This window comes from Vidua macroura, chromosome 4, assembly GCF_024509145.1.
Source record: "Vidua macroura isolate BioBank_ID:100142 chromosome 4, ASM2450914v1, whole genome shotgun sequence".
In the NCBI taxonomy this organism is placed as follows: domain Eukaryota; kingdom Metazoa; phylum Chordata; class Aves; order Passeriformes; family Viduidae; genus Vidua; species Vidua macroura.
The window spans coordinates 22,634,612-22,662,417 of record NC_071574.1 but is presented as its reverse complement, the minus strand read 5'-3'; the positions used below and the strand labels follow the sequence as shown (position 1 = coordinate 22,662,417).

Sequence of the window (27,806 nt, the reverse complement as noted above, 5' to 3'; positions counted from 1 at the left end):
TTTTTTACTTCTAACCCAAAAGTTTTATTTTCATAAAATTTAAAGCAGTATCTTTTTAAACAATCAAAATAATAATAATAACAATAATAATAACAATAATAATAATAATAAAATAATAAGTGGCTTTCATGGAAAGCAACATGCATTATCTTAAACCAGTTACTAAAACTGTATTTCCCCATGTAAACAAGGGCAGACAAGCCTCTTCAATCTTGCATGTCAAAATTCAGGTGATTTTTTTCAATGGATAGTCTCCTCAAAAACTCACAGCTGCTCTTAAGTGTGACTCCTCCATTCAAGGTACTTAGCAAAGACTTCTGATACATCTTCAGGACTTCTGCCTGCACAAGAAAGTCCATTTCCAGGGGCCTCCACCCGCACTGCCTCTGGCAGAGTCAGAGTTTAATGTCCTGGGACTCTGACATTTTGGCAAGTGTTTTCTTGACACGCAGGGCTGTGAGCCGGGAGGCAGGGCTGTGAGCCCAGCACTCCATCATCAGCTTCCCCATCTGCCGTAGGCACTGCGGAGAGAAGTGGGAGAGAAATTCCCACCAGGGTCAGTGCAACAGCAATGCTGAAAAACGGAAGGGAAAAAGTCTTTTCTAAGGGCAGTGCAGACCCTGAAAGGCATTACAGAAAAACACCAACAGCACTGCCCAGACCAGCCAAACATGTTTCATGTAAATTAACACAGATTTTTATAAATGCATTTTTTACAAACACTATGTAGTAACAAATTGACCTTTTATTGCTGGAATGCCTGGAGTGGGATTACCAAGGATGATAACCAATTAATCAAGAGCAGCTATTGCAATAAACCTCCCCAATCCTTGATATGTGTGGTAGCAGACCAAACACCGAGTGCCACCACACAAAAGCCCTTTTGGGAACTAGTATTCCTTCCTCCAGTGTTTCCAGCCCCAGTCTGAAGGCTCAGAGGGATTTGGCTAGGGAGAGGATGAGGCAGGTGAGCTTTGGTTAGATCTTCAAACACTGGCTGTTGCACAAGACCTCAAGCAGCCCAGGGAGGTTGTTTTTTTCCCTCACATGCACAAATCTCATGCCACCTAAATCTTTCATCTCCCTACAGACTATTCATCTACATGCTGCTATTCCCGAACAGCAGCACGAGTGGTAAATATCCTCCTCCCTCAAAATGATGCAGAATTGGGTCAATCTCACTCACTAACTCTGATTAAAAGCACAGACTGCATGCTAAGAGGGATGGGAGGTACCTCATCACTGCTCCATCTGTTGGGAAACGAGGGGCGTAGTCTCTTGATGCACACGATCTCCCGCATGTCCTCGTATGAGGGGTCGCTAGGCACGAGGTCGTAGTATGGAAGCTGGTATTCCTCAACTATTCCTGAAAGAAGCAATTAGTTGTCTTTCACTTGCAGAAAAAACTTCCACTCCCCTCTTCCCCTCTCATTTTATAACAGATTGGCCATACTGTCTAACAGTTGGGTGTACTGCGCCTAAAAAGGACTAGAAGTTTTATTCCACAGTCAAGTTCCAATGTAACAATTACTGTGTAAAGACTGGCCAGGTATCTTAATCCAAAAGTGCAGTAACTTGCCAAGTGAGACAGTTTCTACAACTGCTGTCCAGTCCAGAAATATCCAGTAAGTTCTCACAGAAAGAGCTATTAGTGTGGGGTCTGTATCAGAGTAATCTGAGAGATAATCTCCTCCTTATCAGTGGACCTGGAAAATACTAAAGGACATTTCTGTGCCTTTTCAGAACACGGCAAGGTATCATTCTTTGTGCATAGCAACAATGACAAAAATATTACAGATTTCACCTCACAACACTGCAATGCATGCCATCAGCTTTTAAACACAGGGATCCTCCTGCTTATTGGCAACATTCAGCTTCTCTAGGGTGAGCATTCAGCAGGATTTAAAGACCCATAAGGTATGCTGAAGGTAGCAGAGACCCAAGAGAGACATGCTCTACTCTTACCACCAAACTGGCACAGAACTGCTACCAAGTCATATCTCTGCATTTAACTTTCTCAGTGGCAATAGAGAGGTACCAACATCCATCACTTCTGCACTGCACTGAGCTCTACATGCAGAAAGAGGGAAATGAAGCACATCACTGGTATGACAATGATGTAATAAGTGCCACTTCCCTCTGGTGTTTTGCTACTTGTCTTGTAAACAGATTATTTATTTCAAAGAGTGGAACAGCAATCCCCAAATTGTTTGTCCTCCTCCTTTTATTTAACTCTTAACTAAACTAAGAAATCACTATTTTCTTTCTGCTAAATTAGCTGAACACCCCCACTCCAGCAGAAACGTGATGCCTTTAGAAAAGGTCCCCAAATGAGTTCCACACTTCCTCAATGCAGGCATCAACTGCCTTCAAATGAGCCATTAAAATACAGTCTAAATCTCTGCTGTTGAAATAGCACTGACTGATGCTTTAAAATAAGTTTCAATAAGAGAACAGATACTAAGAGAGTTACCTGTATGGTTTACCCACTTTTGTTTATTACTGTAAAAACAATTACCCAGAGAAAAAGGTGTAATGGAAGGCTCGAGGTTCACTGACACAATTAAAAGTGATCTCCCAGCTCTTTACCTCCTGAAACACATCTCCTTGCTATCTCCCAAAGGATGAGTCCAAAACTGTACATATCAGCCATGATGTAGGACTGAAAGTGATTTCTATTCAAGCTTTCATCCAGCACCTCAGGAGGCATATAACGTTTTGTTCCTACACGGGTATTTGGAGGGATGTCTACCTCATTTGTATCACTAAAAGAAAAAGAAGGAGAAAAAAAGGGCATCAAACATGCAGTAAAGTGGCTTGAAAATAAAGCAATTTAGATGGAAGAAGTAGTAAATCCACACCACATCCACTCTCAAACAAGGTCAAAAATAATGTATAATCTTAATGGAACAATTCTTGCAAGAAAAGCCTCTTAGTGTGAAGGCAACCCTCCTTAAAAGGCTGACCCGCCTGAGGCTATGTTAAGCATTCAAATGCAGAACCACAACGGAGATAAGACTCAACAGGGATGCTGTAACATTTGTGAGATTTCATTAGCATTAGCCCGAGCTCTAATGTTAGTGATAACAATCAAATCTTCATTAAACGCTGTTTTCTTAAAATACTCCACCACCTAAGGCTTCAGTCTCAGCAATTAATGGGGGATACTAAGTAGCTGGGGTAGTATCTCTTAGCTGTAGCAAATCAGATCTGCAAGACAGATTAATCTATTATGTTTTTGCATGCATTATGTTTGATCCCTTCCAACCTTTACACATCAAGATACGCAGACACAGAGAGATAAATGCATAAAAACATCTAAGCAAATGTGTGACACCTCACACATTGACCACAAGAGACAACATACAGGAAAAAAATTCCCATTAATTATGTGAATGGATTCTTGTTTTTCTTATTAACTCAGATTCAGCTACATCAGTTTCAATACATCTAAAAGTTTAATGTATGGTATACATTCTGGTCTGCTTAAAAAGGTCTGTTTTCCATTCTTCACCTTCAAAATTTATGTATTTTAAATATGATGGATACAACAGAAGCTCACAGAATAATTGTATTTCTGTAGTTTTTTTCATGTACAGCAATTTTTTTCACCTTCTGATATGAAGAAAAGCTGAGTCTGTGATACAACCAGTCACCTACACAGTCCTTAAATCATACATATGCTAGTGGCACTACTGTACACCTCCAAGAATGTAACACAAATCCAGTGATCTGCACTATGTTGCAATAGTTCAAATGAAATGGAAACACAAATAATTTTACTAGAATCATTAGCTTCAGCAGAGCATACCCCTCCAAACTATATTCTGTTTCCTGTTGTTGCATGAGAAATGCTGTCTGAGGAAGTATCCAGTATGAAAACAAGCCAAGTGCATAATGTAAATTCCATCTGGAGTGTGAAAAATCCATATTTCACCTTCTTTTGCAGCAGCACTTGGTAATTCCTAGCTCTTCTTCATTCACAACTAAGCACTGTGCTGCTCTGTATTTGCCAGGCAAAGTACACCTGCAAAGGGTGAATTTCTTCCCCAAAACTTTTTATTAGTGTTATTTTCAAGTAGTTGTTTTCTAGGCCTCTGTTCCTCAAAGTAAAAATATTCCTTTCTTGTCTCCTGAAGAAAGGTCAGGCTCATAAAGGAAATGCCTCACCAAGGAACCTGATAGGTAAGTGAACAGTAAGAAGAGAACATAAAAACTGCCTTTCCTTTCACTCTGAATAATTTCAGTTGAATATTTGTACAGAATTCCTGCATTTTTTTTTAATACTCCAGAGAGTGCATGGTTTCAAAGCTGACCTGCAAAACGGAAACCTTCGGTCTATGTATTCTGGACAGATTTCTGTGTACAGAAAAGTCAGAAACTTCGGAACAAGCGCCTCCACCACCAGGACCACCGCTGAGAGCTCAAGCTCCTTTTGAACAGAGCTGTTAGAGAGCAATGTCTCCATATGAATCCCAGGAGTGAGTAAGTTCTACTTGTCTGTTCTTCTAGGTTGTTTAAACACACAACCATTTTTTAAAATCAAATTTAAAAGCCATTTCAAAAATCAAATCTGTACTTCGGCAATTTGATTTGTAGGAAATGAAACAAAAGGCAGCCCAACTGGGGTCCTTTTCCATAAATCCTAGTTAGCAACTCGTACAAATTATTAGTATTTTTCTCTCTATGTTGAGAGTGAATTTTCATGGGATCAGACAAGCTGAATGCTACAGTTACTAGCTCAGTGATGTGACTTCAACCTGTCAGTGCTATGTCCTTTCATTGTGTGCCAGCAACACTGGGGCAGCTATGGAGGACTGAATGATGAAAACTGAACCTTTATACAAACATGGCTAGTGTGCTGAAATAATCAAAAAGTGACTATTTATACACCTGCATGAGGTGCTGACATGACATTCTCCCCGACACAGGTAACCTCACACACAGATGAGCAGAGCCCAGGTGTGCACACACACTGCAGGTGCTTGCTCACACGTGCACTCTCAGTCAACAACTCAGGAAACTCTTGCACTTATTTATTAACTTCTCCTCAGCCCCTCACTTCCACTCACCTGATAAATTTAACAGCCAAGCCCAAATCTGCTATACAGCAGGTGCCATTCTTTTTCACCAGGATATTCTTACTCTTTAGGTCACGGTGGGCAATAGCAGGTTTGCCCTGAGTACTGAAGATCTCAGTGTGCAGGTGGCACAAGCCACTGACAGAGGAGTAAGCCAGTTTCAGCATGGCTTTTGTGTCCAAGGTAGTAGATTTTAGGTAATCATAAAGTGAGCCATTCTCATGGTAGTCAGTGATAAGATACAGCTGGGTCCAAGATCCTGTACCTTTAATATCTGCAGCAATGAATCCTTCAAAAAGAGTAAGAAAAGGATATTTTCAAATTAATACTTCTCATGGGTTTTGTTTTTTTGACTGCTCAGAACTCTGGACTGTCATCCATTTCAGTAGTTTTGTTTTAAAAACGTATTTAATTCCTTTCATCCTACTTCCATACAACTGTGCCTCATCTCTAGCCTTAAATGTACTTTCAGAAGCCCAGATATGGATATACTATTGGCTGAAATAGACATGTTTTGTTTGGAATAACAACCCCCAAATCCCATTATTTTTTAACTTTTATTTATGTTTCAGTAATCCTTTAAACAACTTCCATTTGAAAAGCACAGGGTGGCTAATTGCAGAACACAGAGGGAAACAAAGTACATCGTAAAGGACATCAGATAACAGCAAATACAAAATTGCTAATCTTAAAAACCTGTTCACTATCAAGTAATTCTTTCACTTCACTCACCAAGAATATTTTCATGCCTCATCAGAACAGTCTGGTAGATTTCTGTTTCTCTGAACCAGCTGGCCTCCTCTGTAGTAAAAAACACTTTCACTGCTACCTTTTCGCCACGCCACTTTCCCATCCAGACTTCTCCATAGCGACCTTTTCCAATCTGCTTCACCATTTGAATCTGTTTTGCAATGGTCCTTTGAACCTGTGAAATGCCAAGGCAGATCTTACACCTTGCTCAGTGGAAATCTCTGCATTCACCTCCCTCCTCCTGTGTCTGCTTCCCACACAGCCAGCCCAGAAGAGAGTGGAATATGTAGCCATTGTAACATGGATTTCAGCAACCCTCCACAATTGCAGATGGTCCCATTTTCTCCAGGACACACTGCTGCTGAGGACATTCCCACCACTAGAAAGAAGCCTTTCCATGCATACTCAAGATATACTGTGGTCTCTCAAGAAACTACATTAGTCAGTGTAAAGGAAATGTTTGTCCCTGCACCTTGAATTTTTTTTTTTATTTTTCTGCGGGATGTAGTGCTTGGTGGAAATTTTTTTATTATTTTTGGGAAAGTTTTGACAGAAAACACTCCTGGTCACCTCAATGCAGTCCAAATTCCAAAGGGGTAGGTAACACATTTTCATTGATATAGGGATGTTTCTTACACAGTCAACACTGCTGAGACTCAAGACTCACAAGAGTCAAAAGCCTATTAGAGCTCCAAAATTAGCAGAATTACAAAATTACCTTTTTCTTTTTTTTAGGATGGTACTTCCTATCACCTTCCTTGAAATTGTCATGCCTAATTATTTCAAAATATACATTTGGTGTTAGGAACCTCAACCACTACTTACAGAGTTAAAACACACATGCCTGCATTGATTTAAATAATCATAACTACATATTAATAAAAAGCAATTTACCCCTCAAAATATTTGAAGGAACAGCTTTCCAGTGTCTGTGCCAGCTTTGTCAGTGGCTGTACTGTGAGCTAAGGGTAAAATCATGGGTATTGCAAGATCAATGTCCACAGCAGCATTGCAGATACTCTTCACAAGGATAACAGACTGCCTCTACATTTAGCAAGCTTTTACAGTCACAAAAAATCTTGCACAAATGGAGACTTATAATCTCATCAGATTCGAGCATGTCTGCAGATCATGTCTTTCTAAAAGTTCACAAATAAAAATGCGAGTGAATGCTGCAACACAATTCACATGGCTGACTCTGCCTCAGCTTAATATAACAGGAGATTTAAAATGTCACCCTCTTGTGCTACAGCATTGCCTGTTCAATCCACAGCTAATGTATTTTTGTCTGGTAGGATTTGGTAAGATTTTGAAAGAATATTGCTGCCAATATGACGAGATTTTCATCTGGCCCAAGCAATTGGCAAAATCTGGAAAAGTTCAAATTTGTAGCCTTCTTGCTCTGTTTTGCCATCATCTAGATGCACACCTCCAGTAGTTTATTGCAGCAAGTGAATCTAACTGCTCAAACTGAATCCCTATGAAGTCATGTTCATTTAATGAAATCAAAAAGATTTTTGCAATCTTGGCTGACAGAAATGAGCGAAACTTGATTTTTTAAAATCATTTGCTTCCTTTGTTATGCTTGGGAGGTCCAGTGGAAACCACCAGTTTGGGAATGCCAGGCAGGACTGCTATGAATGTACCATGAATGTGCCTCCAAAGACAAACTCAAAACCTATTAGGTCAGGTCTATCATTTATTTTTTAAATGAACCACTGGTTTTCATACTGAACAATTTTAAGAAGCAAAACATACAGTGGTATTTATGCAAAGCTATTTCAAATATCCCAGTTTTCTTCTTTTGTCATTTAAACAGAATTCCATTTTCCAGCCCTGCACTGTACTATTAGATGTTCAGGATGGTAGCTTCAGTGCCATTATTTTTAATTAACGTCAATGAAAGCCAACAATAGAGATTAGCCTTAATTTTTAAAATTGATTTATCTTTTATACTCTCATATAGTGATTGAACAATAGTTATATTACATTGGAATTTTGCTGTAACATTTTGTAATGTAATTTTAGCATTGTTGCTTTCTATTTTGCCCATTTTAAAAATGCATCCTGGACAATAATGTAGTTACATCAAATAACTTAATTTGTGTAAATATATGTAATGGCATCAAAGTACATGCAATTACAATACTTAATGATGAAAAGTTCCTTATTAAATTACATTAAGAAAATGAAAAACACATTTCTGTTATGGGTTTTCAGGCGGCAGAATATTATGTGAAAGGCCTTAACCTGGTTTCGTCTTGCTAGAACTGGTCAAGTGATTTCCTAGGAGCAATTTATTTTATTTTCAGGAATTCAGCTCCTTCTTGAATCATAAACCAATTATGATTTCTAAAACAAATAGGTTCATCAAAATTGTTGGCTGAACTGATTTCATAAGCATGCTGAATGATGTGCTCGTGTGAGTTATTTACACTGAGCGGGGCTGGGGGTTTCTTATTTCTTTTATATCTGTATATTTTGCTACTTGAGCTCTGTAAGCAGTCAGGTAAGGTTACATGACCTTATCTTTCATCTCCCTGAGTGGAAACAATCCAATTACCAACTATTTCTACTTTCCTGGCATTCACCTAAATGTGTTCAGTTACTGCAGATGAAAATTTAGACAGACCAACCTTTTGTAAATTTAATATTTTGAACAGAGAATTCATACCTATGGCTTGGATGCAGTCCCTTGAAAAGCAAAGTTCATTGGAAGGGAAATTATGAAAAAAATGTGAGAAGGTAGAGACCAAATTGTAGTTCAGCAATCTCTTCAGACAGACCATTTTGCAGCATTTGACCTGCAGCAAACTCTTCTGTCAGAGGTACAGACAAGTGAGGAGAAAGAACACTTGCTGAATGTCATACTGACAAATTCTTGGCTAATACTAGTTTTGGGTATAATATTTGTATCCATTAGAATAAATGTTCTATACAGAAGAAAAACATTACTGGTTAGCATAAGGTGACATTTTGCATTAAATTTGCATGTTACTTTCCTGAAATTATAGCCCTGGATGTTTCAGTCTTTGCATAAGAAACAAGGTTAAAAATAAGCTCTTGCACAAGAAAGACCAGAGCATTACTGCCAGGCACCTTGCATACACTTGTTTCAAGCGTGGGCCCAGAGGTATCACTCTGTGCATTTCTGGTGAGCTCACAGTTGTTCTAGCTGTCTGGGAAATGCAGCAAACATCTATTTCCAAGTGCAAGATCCATTTTCTTCTCTTCCACCCAAAATCACTACTTATAACAACAATTGTATGCGTTTTTTGTAAGCAAGGGGGAGATGAGGGGGGAGAGTTCCTGGAGGAAAAACACTTGGTCCGTGGCTGTAAAGTCTCCAAGCTTGAGAGAAGTGAACTGACAGAAGACTGGATGGTTTCTGCCTCATAGAGCAGTGGCACAGCTCTGAGAGGTGCTGAGCAGTGCCCTAGCTGGGATGTCACCTTGGCCATTACAGCAGCTAAGTAGCAGGAGATGGTTTTCCCATCCACTACAAGAGCAGACCTGGGGACAGCACTGAGACCACAGATCCCTCCTTCAAACTGCTCACTGGGACAGAGGAAGACATAAAGAACAAGCAGTCATAACCAGCATTGCTCCAGCATTTTTAGGATCCTGGGATGAAGGACTGAGCCATGCACTGCTGTGAGGTGCCCCAGGGCACCTGCTACCCACATGGGGAAACACATCTTCTCAGAGATGTACAACCAAGTTCCTTGTATTTGTTCTAAATTATTTAATTTTTAATGTCATTGGAACAAGTGAAGATGAAGACCTTGATGTGGCAGGTGTTATGCAAAAAAAGAAAAACAACAAAAACAAACAAACAAACAAAAAAACCACAACGACAAAAAAAAAAACAACAAAAAAACCCAAAACAACCAAACCCCAAAGCAAAAAAAGGAAAAATCCCTCACAATTACATCAACTGGAAACTTGTTATGAATGGTCCTAAACTGCACACAAGATCTCTCCCTTTCCCTTGGCCAGAAGAATCTCAAATTAGCAAACCAAAACCACTACAGGGTGCTAGGACATTGGCATGGGATAGGACAGAGCCTGTTGCTTCATTTTTAAGGAAATATAAAACTTTCCATTTAATGTCTTCTTCAGGGTGTTTAAAAAATATGTGTGGGCAAAAACCAGACAGATAGTACATGGTACTTGGAAGCTGGACTACACCTGCAGTAGTAGCATCAATACCAACTAATAGGTTTGGAAGACAGGAGGGACGCATCCACTCAGATAAATGAAAATGAAATCTTCCAGTTTCTCAGAGGCACTTATTTTAAATATGTAACTAGCTTTTTTACCAATTCTTTTCTACCACTGATGATCCCCAGAAAAAAAATCTCCTGGTGAACAGCACTATATTGCCACAGAACATTCTGCCTTTTCAGCAGGCTTAGTAATCCTGGAGGCTGTTCAGAAATAATCATAAACTCCATCCCTGTGCCTTTAACCTTTGAGATTGCCATAGCACAAGGAAAAAAAAAATCCCCCTTGACTTCCTAAAGCAAAGTGAAGCCTACAAATAAAAAGGTTCCAAGTCTGACAAGTTACAGTTCCCCTTAGAAAAAGGCAATGCGTCAGTGTTTGAAATCCTATTGTGCCTTGCGCATACAAAGGAAGAAAATATGATCAGTGGGCCAGGTGCTGTCCTATACACTGGAGTAAATCCTCATCTACTTCCATGAGCTCTCTTAGCCTATACTTACCCTATGGTATCCAAAATAAGAAATGAACTGGGGTACAAAAATAACCCAAACCTTTTTTGTCTTAGTTCACATGAAAAAAAAAGCCCTGCTTCTAAAGCAGCTGTTCTCCAGTTTAAATCCTTGTCATTTCTTATAGAGGAAAAAAAAAAAAAAAAACCTAAAACAAGAACTGAGGACATGTAAATTTTCTTGTGCCTCTTCTCCCTCTACAGATTTTTGCCTTTAAAATGTGCATTAAAATAATATTGCTTCCTTACCAGGAGAGGGAGCCCGGAACCGCTCCCTGTGCTCTGGGACTGCTCGATCAAATCCTTCAGGGACTCTCCAGGGGGAATGTAGGTCTCATCCTGCTCCAGCCCGATGCTGTAGTGGGGCCTCGTCTCTTGGCGTTTGTATCTGACGTTTTACACAAAACTAAATGAGTTTTGAATACAACGCACACATGTGCAATGAATAACACACATGCCCTTCACATTTCCTTCATTTATATACTAACAGATTTCTCTGCTTCCCTGAGGAATACACTGGACTTGCTGGCCAAAATTTTTTATTTTATTTTTAGCAACTGTTTTCATCATTGGAATTCTAAGTATAACACTCACAGGCCATGCAGTCTGGGGTAAATTTGCAAAGCAACCAAATGTTTTCCTTTCAGAAACTTAAATATGTCTAAAACACTGACCAAGTAACTAACTTTATTTTACTGTCTGCAGTGCATTTTCAGGAGCCAGAGAAAGTAAGATCATGGAATCTGGGACTATGTAAAAAATGTGTCAGATTATTAAAATGTAAAGTATGTAGATGATGTTAACATTCTAGACACATTTACTGACATTCCTGTACTGTCTTCTTTTGTTATGATCAGGTCTTCATCACATAAACAAATTTAGAAGTCTTAGATATACTTCCCTTACAAAAATTTCCTTATAAAATTTGTCCTTTAGCCTTCTCAGTAACGAATAATCTGTGCTTCTACCTGAATGGCTTTTAAGGACGTTGAGTGAAAGATTCTGTATGAAATACATCACACAGTATACCTGTGAACAGCGTGAATAAAACACACTTTTTTTTTTCTCATTATAAAATTACAGTTTCTCATTTCTTTTCTTTAAGGTCCACTTCTATTTTTTTTTCAATTTCCTAAATCTATAAGAAGATAAATGTTGGCAGGAACATTAACAAGCTGCCAAAATATTTCTTATTTACCTGAAGTAGCAGAATATGATGATAAGCACCAGAAGGATGCTGCAAACAGTCACTGAGATCAGCAAGGCCTTGTGGTGAACGTTTCCTTCAGCAAAGTCTGGGGTTAAAAAAGGATAAAGTTGGAAAATTTAGAAAGGGAGATGGTATGAAGTCAATGTCAGAAGTGCATTGAGCACAAGATCATTTCCACTCTTTCCTCATAATTCCTGTACAGGATACCCCTGGATTCCCCAACATTTTGTGGGCTTGCTCTTTGACCCTCACTGACCAGGACAGAACTGACACTTCCAAAAGCCTATTTGTTTTCTCAGTCCTCACTCAGGCAAAATATTGCCATGATTTGCAATTCCCTGTTTGTCTCTGAATGAAAAATCAGTCAAGACCCGTAGTTCTGGGTCTTAACCTGAGTGATCAGCCAGGAAACGCAAGAATTACTGCCTTTTTTAAACACTCAGATTAAGTAGCATCGTAATGAGTAGATTAAAACAAAACAAAACAAAACAAAACAAAAACCCAAAAAAACCACACAAAAAATCCCCAAAAACAACAGCAGACCATTCAACCTCCAACAAGGCAGGCCATGAGAGGCCTTGAAAGTGTATTATTTCCACCATTACAAAACAATTTGTCTCTTAGATCCTGTTTTAAACATTTAAGCAAGGATTTTCTTCTCCATCTGCTCTATAGCAGCCCTGTGTGCCAGCAAGTCCCTCCTATGCTGGTGGGCAAAACTATCCTTCCAGCAGCTTTTCTGCAAAACACATTGAAAATAAAATGTGTCAAGTAACTTGTAGAAAATGCTGTTGCATAAAAGCTATTAAAACGTTTCAGTCAACTTTTGTACAGGAGACTCGTATTCTCCTTTAAAGTATAACATTCATCTCCAAATTTGAATTCTCAGCTCAGGCAAGCAAGTCTGACCTTCATGCATGCTTCTTTGCTGAAAAACAAAGACATCCAGCTCTATTCTTTTTTAAACCTCCCCTGCCACTCAGACTCTCAAAATTATAGTATTTCAGCCTGTACATACACAAACCACCCTTCCAAAAACATGGGATAATGCAAATGAGGGATGTGTTTTCTGAAGCACTTCCAGTTTTGCTGCCTTGCATCCTTCACTCCAATGCCTGACATATAGGAGAATGCAAGAAATCTATCCTTATTGACTGGACCTGGAACGATGTTATTATGTTTCAGATTTACAAGGGTAATGAGACCAGGAGATTCCTAAGGGACTCTTAGTTTACTCTCAGACTCTTTTATTTTAAAGATCCAGTTTTTTGGTTTTTTTTTTTTTTTTTTTTTTTTTTTTTTTTTTTTTTTTTGCTCCTGAACAATTTCTTTCCTTCCCCTTTCCACTACAAACAGAAATTACCTACCAACACACCTCCCGATCACACTGGTCATGTTTTAACCTGCCATTACCTGCTCTGGGAGCACTGACAATGTAAACATTCAGGACATGGCTGATGCCTCTGAAAGGGGACACTGACACGATGTCTATCAGGAAAACCCTAAAAGCCCATCCTTCTGCCTGCCACAGCAGATTTATCCCTGGCCTGCCATTCCAAGTGGGCTGTGGGTCGAAACCAAGAGCCCACCAGGGAATCCAGAGCTCTTGTGAAGGCGATGGCAGCTGGGCAGGGCTGAGGGCTCTGATTTGTGCTTTGTAAGCAGCCTGTGTCAGCACCACCTCCTTCTAAAATGTGTGGGTTCTAACGGTTTCAGATGTCTCAGCCCATCAGATGAATAAGCAGAGCACAGAGACCATAAAGCGGCATTCCATACCTGGGAGAAACCCAGATAGCCACCCACAGCAAGGGTTCTCCCACTTCACAGAGTACAGCAGGATGGAAGCTCAGCTTCTGTGCTTATCATTAATGAAAGCTGATGTCAAACGGAGAGGGAACAATTCAGATCTTAGATTTGTGTCTGCTAGATGTTAAAGCCATGGAAATCTGCATTTTTGCAGACACAGTATTGCCCATGAAGCTGTTCATGCTGTCTGTGCATGTACAAGAGTATCTACATTTGGAGAGGGATGATAAACATGCTGAAATCTTGAATCAAATTCCCACAATTTTTAGGGTTTAAGTGATCCAAACTTTTCTAATGGGCTTGTGCTATTCAGAAAAGTAAAGAAATGCAGTTTGGTTCTCCCAGAGGCCAGAAGGCATTTTGGAAGTACTGTGTAGCTCTCAGATGAACTTCAGGTTCCAACACTGCAAAATTTTTTGGGTACCCAAATGCAATTATGTGAAGCAAGTGTAAGGAAAGCATGAAAGACATAAAGGAATGTGTCCTGATCTTCTTGCTGGGAGCAGGAAACAAGACCTTGACCAGATGCAGAGCTAACCCTCTTGTGGTGGGTGGTGTCCCCCATGCCAACAGTGGCACAGCTTTAGCAGTGGTTCACTGTGCACAGCACAGGCATGCAACTGGCTCTCACAGGAGGGGAGAGTAAGTTCCATATGCCTTTCTATTTATTTGGCTATTTGAGAGGCAATACTGATGGTAAGTGAGCTATTGTCCTACCTTTCAAACACTTTCTGTGTTTTTAAAGCATTTTGGCAGGATTTCATTTGCTGCCTAACTTGAGAACTTCATAAACCTGCTGGTGTGTGTGTGGACAACACAAGATTAAATGCAAGCCCCCATCCTTATATCAGTAATGTCTGTTTGTTCTGCTGCACTGAGCCAGGCTGCATTTCTTCTCCTGCTCCTCCAGCCCAGGCTGTTCCTCACAGAGCAGCCGGACAAACCTCCCTTTCCCTGCACTATTTGACCAGGAGGAGGGAGGGATGGGGCAGCTCAGCTGTGAGTCTGCCTTGAGACTTGCTTGTGGGCTCTGTGGTGGGTCCCGGTCAGTGCCAGTTTATGTGATGGAGATACTCTGCCCTTTAAAAAGTCCAGGGCTGTGTTTTTTACTGCTGTGTTACTTGGACTGCAAGGTGCCAAGCAGCAGGGTTATGAGAATAAGCAGCAGCTTCCACAGAGGCAGCAGTGAGCGATTACCGGGAGCATGGTGTGGGAAGTGCAAAACAAACACACGGTAGGTTTGGGAGGCTTCTTCACATACCTTGGCTGGCTGATAACAGTGAAGCCCATCAAACAGCACATTAACAGTTCCATGTTGTAAGAAAACAGTGGTGCAGGCTGGTGACAGCAGGGAGTTCAGCAAGACCAAGCTGCCTCTCTGTTTTTTTCCTGCAATTTCCCCCTCCTCCACCACTCGTTTCACTCACTCTCATCAGCGGGACCACGCTGAGGAGTGCATTGAAAATGCCACCCAGAAGGTTCAGAAGTCAGCATATCAAAGGGAGGGAGAGGAGGTTCTCCTCCCACCCCAAGTCCCTCCAGCTCAGAATGTTACAGCTATCCAAGTAAAAATGGCAGTGAAATCTGAGGCGTGGAGACTGTGTGCACACATCAAACCCCATCATTCCTCCAATCATTCCCTTGCCCATTCATCACTAGCTATACAGGCAGGGAGCCAGACACGGTGGCACCACCACTTCTGCTTATATAGGCTCTAAATCAGTAAAGACATATTTCTCCTTTTGACTGGTCTCAGCCTGCGCTTTCGCTGGGATTTCCAGGAATATCTTTTATTGTTTAAAGCAGAGGTGTTATATCAGACCCAATTATGACTTTCATTTCCTTAATAAGAGAGCTGGCACAAGGATTTAATGGTTTCTCTGGGATATTTTATCCTGCTAGCTGTGTACCAAGATGAGCTCAAAAGTTAGGCTTAGCTGCTGTTTCTTTCATCTTACTTAACAAGTCTTGCTTTGACCAGTGCTCATTTTTCTAGCTCTCATTTTCATGCATGTGGTCCTCCTTTCTTTCCAGCGGGGAGAGGAAAAGGATAGGGCGTGGCATAAATCTTGCCTTGCAGCACATGCCAGGCCTGGAAAAGCACTTAGAGAACACAAGTCACTTGCCTTTATAGCTGTTACCTTGGTGCATAGGTCAATTTTCAGTTCAACAGCCTCTGACCTGCAGTTGCATGCTCTCCCTAGACTTTGTTTCCCATGAAGTATCACCTCAGATGTGAGTTCATCAGAAGCCAAATTTCTGTTTGTTTTTTACATGCTGAAGAGCATGCGTATCTTTCATGGAACCCTGAAGGCCAGAAGGTTATTCCAAGAAGCTTGTTTTTAAGTTCACCTCTCTTTCTCTGTACTTACAGTTTATGTTAAATTTGATATACAATTCTAACATTACTCAGACAGCCAGAGCCTAATCTAAATGCTTCCAGTAGAAACAATAATCACAGCCACAGTGCTGGGCACTGGCAGTAGCATGTATTTGTAGACAGTACTTTTACCTATTCGCAGTGAGGGCCTGTGGTTCAAACTATGGCTTTTCTTTTTCCCTGAGGTTTCATACAGCAGCAACAAATTAAAACAGGACTGGACTGAGAATGGCATATTAAGATAAGGCTTTAATAAAGGTGGTGACTTCAGCCCTGTTCAGCCAAATTTATTCAAGCAGCTCCTGAAATGTATTTCTACAAAGCACTTTCAGGATGCTGATAGTATGAGAGCTTGTTTAAAAAAAAAAAAAGCTTTTGAGTATGTTGAGTGACCACATCACCTTTTGTCTGTCATGCTAAAATAGTCAACTTTGCAACACAGAACAGATAGAACCCTGCTGTAGCTCTCTGAAATTTTTCTTGTAAAAAATATTCTCTTTGCCACCATGGTTCCCGAGCTATACTCTATTTACCTATGTCCTATATACACACAGGACAAACCCAACATTGATCCAAACAACTTCTGCCACTACCAAAAGCTTGGTTCATTGCTTTCTTTATAAGTAGCAGATAGCATTGCCAAATAACTAAAATCTTAATAGATGGAAGCCTAGTGTTAGACTGATTCAGTATTTTTAAGTAGTCCTAATGTAGAATAAACTCAGTGTCCAAGACTGAGCACCAAGATGTTTCCTATTACCATCCGAGTAGCAGTTGCAGCTGGACAGTTTTCCTTATCTCCTGTTAATAGGCCCATCAATGTCTCGCCTCATGACTCTGAGATAACACTCTCCAAGAGCCAGTTCTGTTTAACAGGTGATTAAGAACACACCTTGTGACTCAAAATAACATCAGCCCATTGTGAGATGCTCCGCCCAGGGAGAGAAGCTAGGCATTCCCACCTGGATAAATCCAGGGATTTCTAGACAGAAAAGCAGCCTTTCCACAGGTTTCCGAGAAGACACAGCAACCACATCTGCCACTCCAATTTGGACTGCTACGAGCACGCTGGCCAAAGCGGGTGTCAGGTTGTATTCTGATTTTGTCAGTGGTCTTCCTTTTGTATCATTGCATGTATTTTTGTCTTCTTTTTTTCTTTTCCCAATAAATTGTATTTCTGACTTGGAGTCTCACACTGGTTTTGCTTTCAAACCAGAACGCTCAGCCAGTAGCAAGAAGAAATCATGGCAGTGTTTTCCAAACTGATATTTAACGAAAGACTAAGTAAGTGTGAACAAATATTGACTGCGTTTTGGAGCTTCTCTCTCAGTCCAAAGAACTTTTTAAAACTAAATAAACCAACAAAGTAGTACATAACTCTTCTGTTGGAAGTCAGAATTTTATGAGGTTTCACTGCCTTAATGCCTTGCTAGTAAACAGTGAAGTATTTACATACTACTCTCCAAAGGCCTGACTCTGCAGCCCATCTGTGCGGACTTTCACAGGCCTGAAGGGAACAGGCTACATGAGTAAAAGCTTTCTCTGAGCATGCATTCGTGTAAGTATCTGCTGTTGGTGAAATTAAGAGTGCATCTGTGCACCGATCTGGATCTTCAACACAGAACACCACGATTATAAATTCTTCTGCAACCCTGAACTGACTTGATGCTGACTACCACAATTCCCACCGATGCCAAGAGTTTATTATGGATGAATTTACACTTACTCAGGAATACACTTCTGTAAAATTTATTTTGAACACCCAGACAAAAATAGTTTTACCAGCTTTCAGAAAGTTGATGTTTAAACAAACAAAAATGCTAAAACCTTGTCTCAGCATCTAGTAAATTAACACATGCCCATTTGCTCTCGAATAATTTATTTTTTAAAAAATTGTGTGAGTTCTTACTCTACATTCTTTTCTCAGCTACATTGTTCACATAAAAAATACAGTTTAGTGAGTCATTATTGTCCTAGTGCTGGATGACCAGGTCTTGCAAATAAGAAAAACTTACAGACTTGTGTCAGCTTGAACTGACCAATGTGTGTGGAGTTATGAATGAGAGCAACGCATGTTACAGGGACTGGAGAGAGGATTCCATTTTATTATCAGGCTAAAAAAATACACAGCAAGAGTCATCCTCTGCCATGTCCAGCCTAGGTCTTTGAGATGATCTCTGATAGCTCAGCAGGTCTGTGCTAGGACAGCATCATGTGACTAATGCATCTCATGTTTGCTGCATGTGTGCAACAGAAATTATAGCAAGCATCAGCACCATTCCACACACATCCTATAGGAATGGAGAAACACTGTTTAATGCCATTTATCTCTCTAGTCACATGCCTTCAGATAGGGGTGCTTCAGTCTGTGCTCTATTTTTCCCTAAGGTACAAGGACCAACAGCGGGAAAAGATCAGCTTAGGACTGGATTTTGTTCCCTTACCTCGATTCTTCAGTGGTGGCAGTGTAGGGTGAAGGTGTCTGTTACAGTAATCTTTGCCTGTGCAACATTCAATAGATCTTCTTTGGTGTGGAATAGGAGTGTCCTGCAATAAGCAATTTAGATAGAAAGCAAGTCATTACCCGTGTTGTAAATAGACACTGTCATTCTGGCACTTGAAAGATGTGCTTGCTAGCTGGACTGCAATCTGCTACAGATTCCTAGGATGAGTGGAGTAAGGATTTCTGCCAACCAGCGTATCCAGCAATATCTCATCCAGGTAATTAAGACATTATTTTGCTCCAAACTTACTCCTGTTCGTGCCTTAATACTGCAGAAGGGACTGACTTTCTCTAATGGTGCAAATCAGAAGTGTGAAAGCCACATACATCCATCAGTTAAACCAAAAAATGAGTTAATATGGGTATCCAAAACAGGTTAGCCAGGATAATACAGGAATTGCTGCATGGACTAATTTAGCTGCAGCTTCTGGTCTTGTGGGAAGCTGGATAAAATATCCTCCATTAGCCATAATTATTAAACCATTCCTGTACTCATCTAAAACCATTTTAAGGTTAACGTGAGGAAAGGCAACCACCTTAGAACCACCTTGCTCCATTTTCCATGCCCCTTCCATTCCTGCAGTGATACTTGTTTTCCATCAGGTGATCACTGTACTTGACGAGAATATCTGGCAGCAAAAATCCCCAAACAATGTGCAACTGCATGTAAGATGCAGATGTTACTGCAGTCCATCACATAATATCCTAACTAACTTTAGCTAGCATGGAGATTTGCGGTGTTAAGACTGCAATTCTCTAAATCCAAACTTCCTCTAAGTGGGAATGTTACTAGTAGCAGCAGTGCCAAAACCAAAAACATGAGTTATTATTAGGAGGATCTATAGTACCATCTTTTGGGGATATAAATGCACTCCCCTCAGTAAGCAACTGTCTGCCAAAGGAAAAGTGGAAAACATGGACACAGCAATGTCTGTTGATTGTACTTTAATTGAAATCTATCAAAAATTCAAGTGACACAGTGGCTGAAAATGCTTCCTCACCCGACACTGGAAGTCTGAGCCCTCTAATCCAAGACATCCCTTGGTGACTAAATGTCCACCAGACTCATCCTCTTCTATTATGGTGAAGCAGTAGCCATCAGTGCTGCAGATTGGAAAGAATGAATCAGGAAAAGGCATTGAAATGTGAAAAGTGGAAAATATGATGTTGAATATTGTCCTAAACTTTGCTCCTTGCCAGGCAGATCTGCCATTCACAAATGGACACACTGGAGCTTCTGCGGACCAGCTCCTGCACACACAAAGGAGGCTCTGCCTCAGAGCTGTGCACTTACCTTTGCAACATTTCACAGCCTAAACCCCAAAAACAAACACACCAGCTGTCTGCCTGTGGTCATTAGTGTGTTAGGACTTTGGAAACCTATACAATGCAAGCTTCAATGCTACACAAGGTCTGCCCTGAGTGCGGGAACAAGGCACCGATACTTGCACCATGGTACAGATCTGAAGAAAGAAACATTTCTGAAATACTAAATGTAAAATATTATCAAGAGTGATTTGTGATTCCTGTTTCAACCATATTATGAACTGCAACACTCCTGTGTATGAGTCCTTGAGTTACCTTGAGTTGAGGTATCAACACCCTTCACAGATGTTTACTTGGGTTATAAGCCTGAAGTGATCCATAAGGCTTCTGTTTACAGGAATGTGCACGAGGGAAGGCAAGTATACTAACAGATGGCTAGATGGTGCTGGTGATAAATGTCCTTCCTTGATGAGGGTCAAATGCCTGAATGCTATGGAAAAAGGGAGTGGAGGGCATGGAAAGGGTGGCTGCATTTTATTGAAACTGCTGTACCTTAAGTTCTCAGCACTCTGACGGGGATACGTAATGTGTAAGAAAAAAAAAACTGACTTGCAGGAAGAAGATCCAAAAATAAAGAAGAAACTCTTATTTGCTCAGGAAAATAACACTGGCTATTATGTGCAATGAGTATTTTTCAGAAGAGAAGAAACAAACTCAGTTAAAACAAGGAAATAAAAAGAAAAAAGGATTAGAAAACTTAAATACAGCAAAATTTCAGATGATTTGCTCCTTACTTGAATGAAACAGGAGTCTAAAGAGCACCAGCAGCAAAGGCAATGAAGATGTAGGAAACAAGAGCCACAGTTACACATTTAAGAGACAAACACGATTTGTAAGTATTAGCTACACAACTGAGAGATACTGCAGAGGATCACGTCAAATATTTTCTGCAGCATATTTTTATATTAGTGGGGCAAGGTCTAGCCATGGTAAGTTTATTACTTCAAATAATAATCTAGCATGGGTTACTGACTTCTGGATCTGAAAAGCAACCAATTGCACATTACAAATTACTTTCTCAGGGAAGCCAGCAATAGGAGTGAGGCAAAGGAGACAGTAACCCTTCTGGGCAACAACCACCTTGATGTCATTTGCTTGAGCTGAAAAGATAGGAACAATAGGATTGCCAAGAGAGACTTTAAGGAATCCATTAGAGTAGAATATTATATTAGATTAGATTTTATTTGTTTGCATGGTGCCTTTGATTCAAAATAATGAGTAAGTTTAACCCAGGGGACAGAGCAACAAAACAATAAATTGCTATCAAGTGATACACAAAAATGGACTCCAGAGCTAACAGGCCCCAGCAAAAAACCTAAAACTCTTGGTTCATCAAAGAAAAGTGGGAGAAGAAAAAGTCAAATTGTTTCCAAAAGGGAGAAAAAGAAAAGAAACTCAGCTGTTTTAACTCTGTTTTTCTGACTTGTCATATGGGACTCTGATTCTTAGCTCACTTATGAAAATTAAAGTCAGACTCCTCATGCACTTTAGTCCCTCTAAAAATTTTACTCCAAATTTAAAAAGAAAAAATTAGATTGGGTAGAGCAAAACAAAGAAGTTATAGAGCTCCAACAATAAGTCTAAACCACACTCTTTACAGATGTTAGAATAATGAAGGAAAAGCGAGAGGAAAAAATAGCATTGCTGAGCAGAATAAACACTGCTGCTGCTTGCTTCTACCTTTAAGGAAAAAAAAAAAAAAAACCAAACAACAAAAAGTTTTCATCTTTCATGCAATGTAAGAACTCAGTATCTTTTTGAGAATTTCTGAGGTGCTTGGGTGAGAGGAAGAAGGGACTCTTCTGAAAAGAAAGATCTCCTACCTGTTTCCCCCCTCTCAGCCCTGACCTGTTCTCCTGGTTTCACAGGATGTCAGATGGACCACACACTCCAAGAAAAAGGGCAGGGCACACCCCTGCTGTTTTATTGATTACCCTACCTCACACCTAACTAGGGCAGAAATGGATCTTACTAATATAGCCAGTAAGAAACAAGTCAGAGATGTGTGCGCAGCCTCAAATTTTATGCTTATTTTGGTGACTACAGAAAGAGTACATCTGTACATCGCTGATACTTGCAAAGCAGTATGAAAAACCTATTCTCCACTTCCTAGAAAAAAAATTGTAGTCTAGAACTCTTCTTTTCTTAGACTCTACAATGTGAATTCTAATTTTGTGTCACTTGACTCAGCAAATGGTGTGTAAAGAAGGAACTCAATGTGCATACAACTGGATACATCTGGGTCCATACCCAGTAACCTCTTCCTCTGAAGCACTATCTCATTAGAGTATGGTGCAGGGGAGTGATTAAATTCACTTTGGATGTGATCACTTTGGATCTGTGCATATGCACAGATTTGCTGTGTCACATATTTGCCAAGACTGAATTCTTACAGCGAAGTCAAATGCCAGGAAAATAAAGGGAGTTAATAGCAAAACACTGACTGACACTGATATAGAAGGTGCTGCTACAATTACAGATTGCCACAAAGAAAGCAGGGATCTTAATTCAGACCTTTCCTAAATGTCACAAGAGAGAAACCAAGGCAAACAGCTTTGCATCTTCTCACACAGATGTCCCTACTGGCCAGCAGCCATTTCTCACAGAAGATGTGATTCCTCAGCTACCAAAACCTGCCTGCTGGAGACTTCCCACCCGGCTCTCTGAGTGTGTGACACAGTCAGGAATGCAACACAACTTCGAAAAGCAACATCTTTCCCTCATTCAATGCCTATCACAAAGAGACAGGTAACTTTCATAATTTGATTAAAAGATCCCTTATCTTTAATTAGATTTCAAATGAGTCCATACAAGTATTATTACTTTTTTCCACTCCTCCTCTTTATATTCCTCATTTTGATACCAGAAAGAGCAAGAGCGTATTTTCACTTCCATCCAAAGCAACATGACAAGTCTCTGCACTCTTTTTAAAATTATTTAAAAACTTCCTGGATAAAGGAGGGAATTTCAAAATAAGCATAAATATTAAAAAATTGAAAGGCTAACATTTAAGATCTCACCATAGCTCCTTTATCTGAAAATGTTCAGCTTTTCCCTAAAAATTAAAGTTGATTAAAACAAAAGCTGTCTGAACTCAGTGCTTGGGCCACTGCCAAAGTCTTTTTTCTTCTACATACCAAATTACAAAGAAAATTCAACCATATCATCTGGAGAACACGTGAATGAAAATAACATCACTCAAGTGAGTTATCACCTTTGGTAACACTGAAAAAGCAACTTAATTATTTTATTGCTTTAGATAACCAAAGACACAGTCCGGCAGAAATACAATCTTGAAGGCTACACATAGGAACTTAAACTTTATCAGCCCAATCTTTAAAACTGTCAGCATTTATTTGTGCATGAAAATAGAGTGTGACAAGGCACCTAATTAGCCTGTGCCTTTACTGCAATCCCATTACAGTCAAAGCCTATTAATTGTAACAACACGTTTTAAAATATGCAATTAATTATGATCAGACACAACTGTCCGTGCATTCACTTTGAACACAGAAAACTTAAATGGAACAGTAAAACAAGGTCCTGGTTGTGTTCAAAGCAGCTTTGACCTTCTTTACTGAAAGCCTTTTATGAATCGCACAGATGTTCAAAAAGAAGAATAAAGTTTCAACATGCAGCAGTTTAACACGCCCTTTGCAAGCAGAGGATTGTGAGCCTTCGCCAAAGGTTTTATCTGTCAGGATCTTGAGTGCACTAGTATTTTTCAACTGCCCAGAGTGGCCCCACTTGTGACTCCTCTTTTCCCCTACCCAGAGCTCCTGAGCAGTGGTACAGGAGTGCCTGTCTCCAGCCATGGGAAGGGCTATTGAAGGAGCTTTCTCTGCCCACTGTGTTCAAATATCCATGGGGAAATCAGGTCCTGGTGAGCGAGGATATCAGCCTCAGCTCCTGGCTTGGTCCCCTTTTGCTACACCTTGGCAGTAACCCTCCCTTGATGAGCTCACCCTGCAGTGGGTCTTCCAAAACTTTACTGTGCCCACGGACTGCCCCATTTTTTAAAGCACACTCTAACTAGAGTTATGGCTTTTCTGCTTAGATAGAAAAGCATTCTGCCATTTAGGCTACAGTGTTATCCTTAGCTCTCTGAAGTATTGTTGGACTTAAACTGCATAAGTATAAAGAAAGGGAAATTCTGTATAGGAGCACAGCAGGCTGTTGGAGGATTTGATATAGATGTGGTTAAAGAATATTGGCTTTAAAATTTCTACAAATACAATTAGAGAGAGGATTTTAAATGGCCACCAGATGTCCTCATTTTTATATAAACATTCAGACCCCTGAATGGTACTATGGGCCAGATATATACTTTAAAGCTGAATACCTGTGGTAGCAGATAAAAATTTTCATGTGAGATGACAGACTGGTTTTAGGAGAAAATTTTAATGGTGATTGCAATAAGACTAGCTATTCTATTCTGAGAGTTTTCATTTAAACACAGCTGGAAATGCTTTTGCATTGAACTTTCAGAGGTTCTTGCTCCTAGGCTCATAAAATGCTTCACTGCTTTAGCAAGAACCCTGGTAAGGACAGTGGCTGATGCTCTCCAGAGCCCAAGACCTGGCTGTGGATGTATTCAGTGAATTTCCTGGTGTCAGAGCATTTCCAGGCCCTTGGGTGCCCCAGAACACACTGGCTCATTCCTGTTGGGCTGGCAGGTCCAAACTCTGAAGGTCCAAGCACAGCCCAAAGCTTAACAGATTGACAGAGCTGATAAGAGGTTTGATTTTTAAATTTTTCTTAAAAAATATAAAATGCAAAAGGCTTTTAGTGGCTACATCTGTGGCAAGCAGATAATTAATGCAATAACTTTTAATCTGAAGGACTCAATTTATTCTTCAGACAAACACTGCCACTGACATTTCTTGACCTTCAAAATGGGGAAACTGCCTTTATAGTGATACTCAGTGATTCCCCGAGCGCTTTAAAATTGTGCCAACACTCATTCACACAGGATAAAATATGAAAGTTACTGCCTGACTAGCAGGATGATCCCAAAACTCAGAGGAAATTTATAATCCCTGCTAACCTGGTTGTGTGTACTCAAATCTTTTGAAACTTTGTCTCTATCCAGCCAACTAACCAGATACCTAATAATCAGCTAACCAGACACCTAATAACCACTCTTTCCAAACAGAAGGCTCAGGATCTTATTTTCTCTGTAATCCATAACTCCAGCTATTTAGTAGGGAATTTTAAAAGGCAATTATTACACTAACAGTTAAACACATGCAGGGAAAACATGGGGTGCTGAGTCCTTCACACCTCACTGCAGCTCTCACACCAAGGCAGTGGGAGCCATAGCAATGATCACTATAATGAACATGATTACTGCTGACAAGCCATGAAGGCAGCACATTTAAATTAATTTGTTTTATATTACTCCAAACTACTCAGCAATTTTTCACTTATGCTGTTGCTCACTGGGCAAGTGGCAAGGTGGGTACTGCTCAGATGACAGCACAGGGCAGGAGAGAAGAGTTGATCTAAAGCAAATCTCCTGACTGTTCCAGGAAACTCCTGACTGTGCAGAAAAGTGATTAATATTTGATGGATAAATTCCAGCTTCAATTATTATTTTGATGTCTAAATTGGAAAAAATCATCCTGGCAATAAAGCAGAACATTCAAGCCTGAAGCCTTTAAGGATTATGAGGACAAAAGGGGTTAGAATTTTGTATTTTGTTACCACTAAACTGCCTATTCTTGGGCATTAACACCTAAAAAAAAGTTTGACATTTGACACTGTAAAGGAGACTCTGAAGAGAGTTTCTTTAAGGTACTGCAGTGAGGGAAAATGCACAAATCCATTCTAACAGGACATTCACTCATAGTTCCATGAAAAATACTTCATGTCAATGATGCCTACAAAGAGACATGCAAAAGCAGGACTACCCAGCTGGGGGATAAACCTTGTTCAGTCAGTTCCTCAACATTGATCCTTTTGTGCTTCCTAATTCAAGGATTTAAAAGTCATCTGCAAATTCCCTGTTGATGTGTGTGTGAGACAGCACATAGGAAAGCTGTGGCTCTTGCTGGGCAGGAACAGCAAACAGCTGATTCACACTGCAGGGGATCAGCAAATTAGTATCAGAGTGGGGTTTTATAGCTTTATAAACTGACTGTCATGTGAGAGCAGTTAGGTCCTAACTCCTGGCTGGAGCATGGGCTTGTAGGAAGAGATTAGAAAGGGGAAATGGTATTTACAGCTGTCACCAAAACTTTGGTAAGTTTTAGTAGGAAACTGCGGGCTGAGAAGAATAAAGTCAGGCTGCAAACCCACACTGAAAAATCCAACAAAGCAATCGGTACCTTCAGGAACCTTAGGCTTTCTCCATTTCTCTTTTAAATACAGTGCCTTGAAGAACTGACACAATGTTAAGACAATCTCACCTCAGACAGCACTGCATCTCCAGCTGGGCTCACATCTGTGCCCCGCTTTGATGCTTCTCTGACTCCCACAGCTCCACCAGGCTATTGGCTGAGAGTTGGTATCTCCAGTATCCCACCTGCTCTAGCCAAGCAGAGAAGTTTAAATCCCTCATATGAAACATGAAGAGCTCAGCCCAACTTTGCTGCAGCTAAAGCAAACTGTACCTGCACCTCAAGCCAAGACAGAGGTTCATTCAACCTTCACTCAAGGGCAGTTTTATGTGTCCAGCAAGAGCTGCTTTTGGGTTAGGGGAACAGCAGCTTGGTCCTCCCACAGGTACCCTCAGTCACCTCTGCTTGCTTCAGCCAGTGCAACATAGACTAGTGCTGAGCCTTCAAGGAGATTGTGCGCATCTGGGCCTGCCTCTCCCCCGGGAGCCAAAAGGTCCTGAGAAAGCAGAATCTAACCCAAATGAGAAATCTGTAGTACTCTAAGCCCAAAATTAAACAGAAGGCTACAGCTAGTAGACAAAAATACTCAACACTTCACCTCAATATAGTTTTCCTTTTAGCTTGGAAATAAAAAAAAAACCAAAACCCAGAGCCTTAAGGACCTACACATACAACTGCTGCAGACACAAACAAAGACCAGGGTTCTTATAAATAGTATTCTATTGAGAGTGATTATAAATTTATAAACATTTATTGACATTTCAATATATCTCCATTAGGTCTCCTCTCATTAACTGTATGTTCCTTTAAAAACAAAGTTCAACCTTCAGAATATTCCATATGCAATGCATTAAAACAAGTATTATCTAAAATAATAAATATGTGTATGCCCTAACAAAACAAAACAACAAGAAACAACAATCATGCAGCTGATATCTAGGTAAAAATTACTTCAGATTTTTAGACACAGTGAAAACCAACTCATTCACATACCACTGCTTAAACAAAAACTGTGACATCCAGCTTGGGATTGCTGAGCTGCCACAAGTATGTTTTGCCATGTATCATCAATCACCAGATATCTGTCCCACAAACCTGCAGGTGTTGTTGACCGAGTCCTCGGGGCAGTGGTGGTGGCACTGGCAGGACAGCTTCTTCTGAGGAGGAGCAGGGGCCATACTCTCACCATCTTTCCTGGTCTCCATGCTCAGCTTGCCAGAACTTCGCAAGGCCATGTTGTTTAGAAAACTGGCTGTAAGAGAGGAAGAAAAACAAACAGTTCTAGGCTGTATTGCAAGACTTGAAACAAAGGCTTTAAACTACTTCTACCTATAGAAATTCAAGAAAGTTATTGCTCATCAAGAAAGTAATGATGAGCATTCATCACAGAGTGTTTTTCTGGAGTTTGAAGTGGTCACCATGGTTGAGGCTTATTGGACCTCGGTGGTATTAGATCAAAAGTACTGATGTTCGAGTTCTGCCACTGCCAAGAGATATATTGTGCTTTTATTATTATATATTGCACAGTAGAGCTTTTCTTCTATTGCATTACACAGGTCAAATCCTTACTTACACCTTTGAGTTTTCTTTATCTCTACAGAAGAGCTACATTCACTGAACCCCATAAAAATCAGTGGGATTTATGGTACTCCAGGCAGAACACAACATGGGCAT

General features: G+C 40.2%; 1 protein-coding gene across 1 annotated transcript; it reads right to left on the bottom strand.

Annotated features, from left to right (window-relative positions):
• Positions 1 to 27,376, bottom strand: BMPR1B (bone morphogenetic protein receptor type 1B). Its single transcript, XM_053975391.1, has 10 exons — positions 27,228 to 27,376; positions 19,467 to 19,569; positions 18,407 to 18,509; positions 11,765 to 11,861; positions 10,816 to 10,954; positions 5,814 to 6,006; positions 5,073 to 5,370; positions 2,590 to 2,765; positions 1,236 to 1,366; positions 1 to 521 (listed from the first exon to the last, which is right to left on the bottom strand). The coding sequence occupies exons 1-10, from the start codon at positions 27,365 to 27,367 to the stop codon at positions 396 to 398; spliced, it is 1,506 nt and encodes a 501-aa protein (XP_053831366.1). The 5' UTR covers positions 27,368 to 27,376; the 3' UTR covers positions 1 to 395.
• Positions 27,377 to 27,806: the final 430 nt, after the last annotated feature.

Bases quoted from the DNA above. Each gene is read 5' to 3' on its own strand.
- BMPR1B (XM_053975391.1), bottom strand. From the start codon at position 27,367: ATGGCCTTGCGAAGTTCTGGCAAGCTGAGCATGGAGACCAGGAAAGAT. The intron at 11,862-18,406 runs GTAAGGGAACAA...TTTTAACCCCAG, and splicing joins GCCACCACTGAAGAATCGAG to ACTTTGCTGAAGGAAACGTT. The intron at 522-1,235 runs GTACCTCCCATC...TTCTCTCCGCAG, and splicing joins ACAGATGGAGCAGTGATGAG to TGCCTACGGCAGATGGGGAA.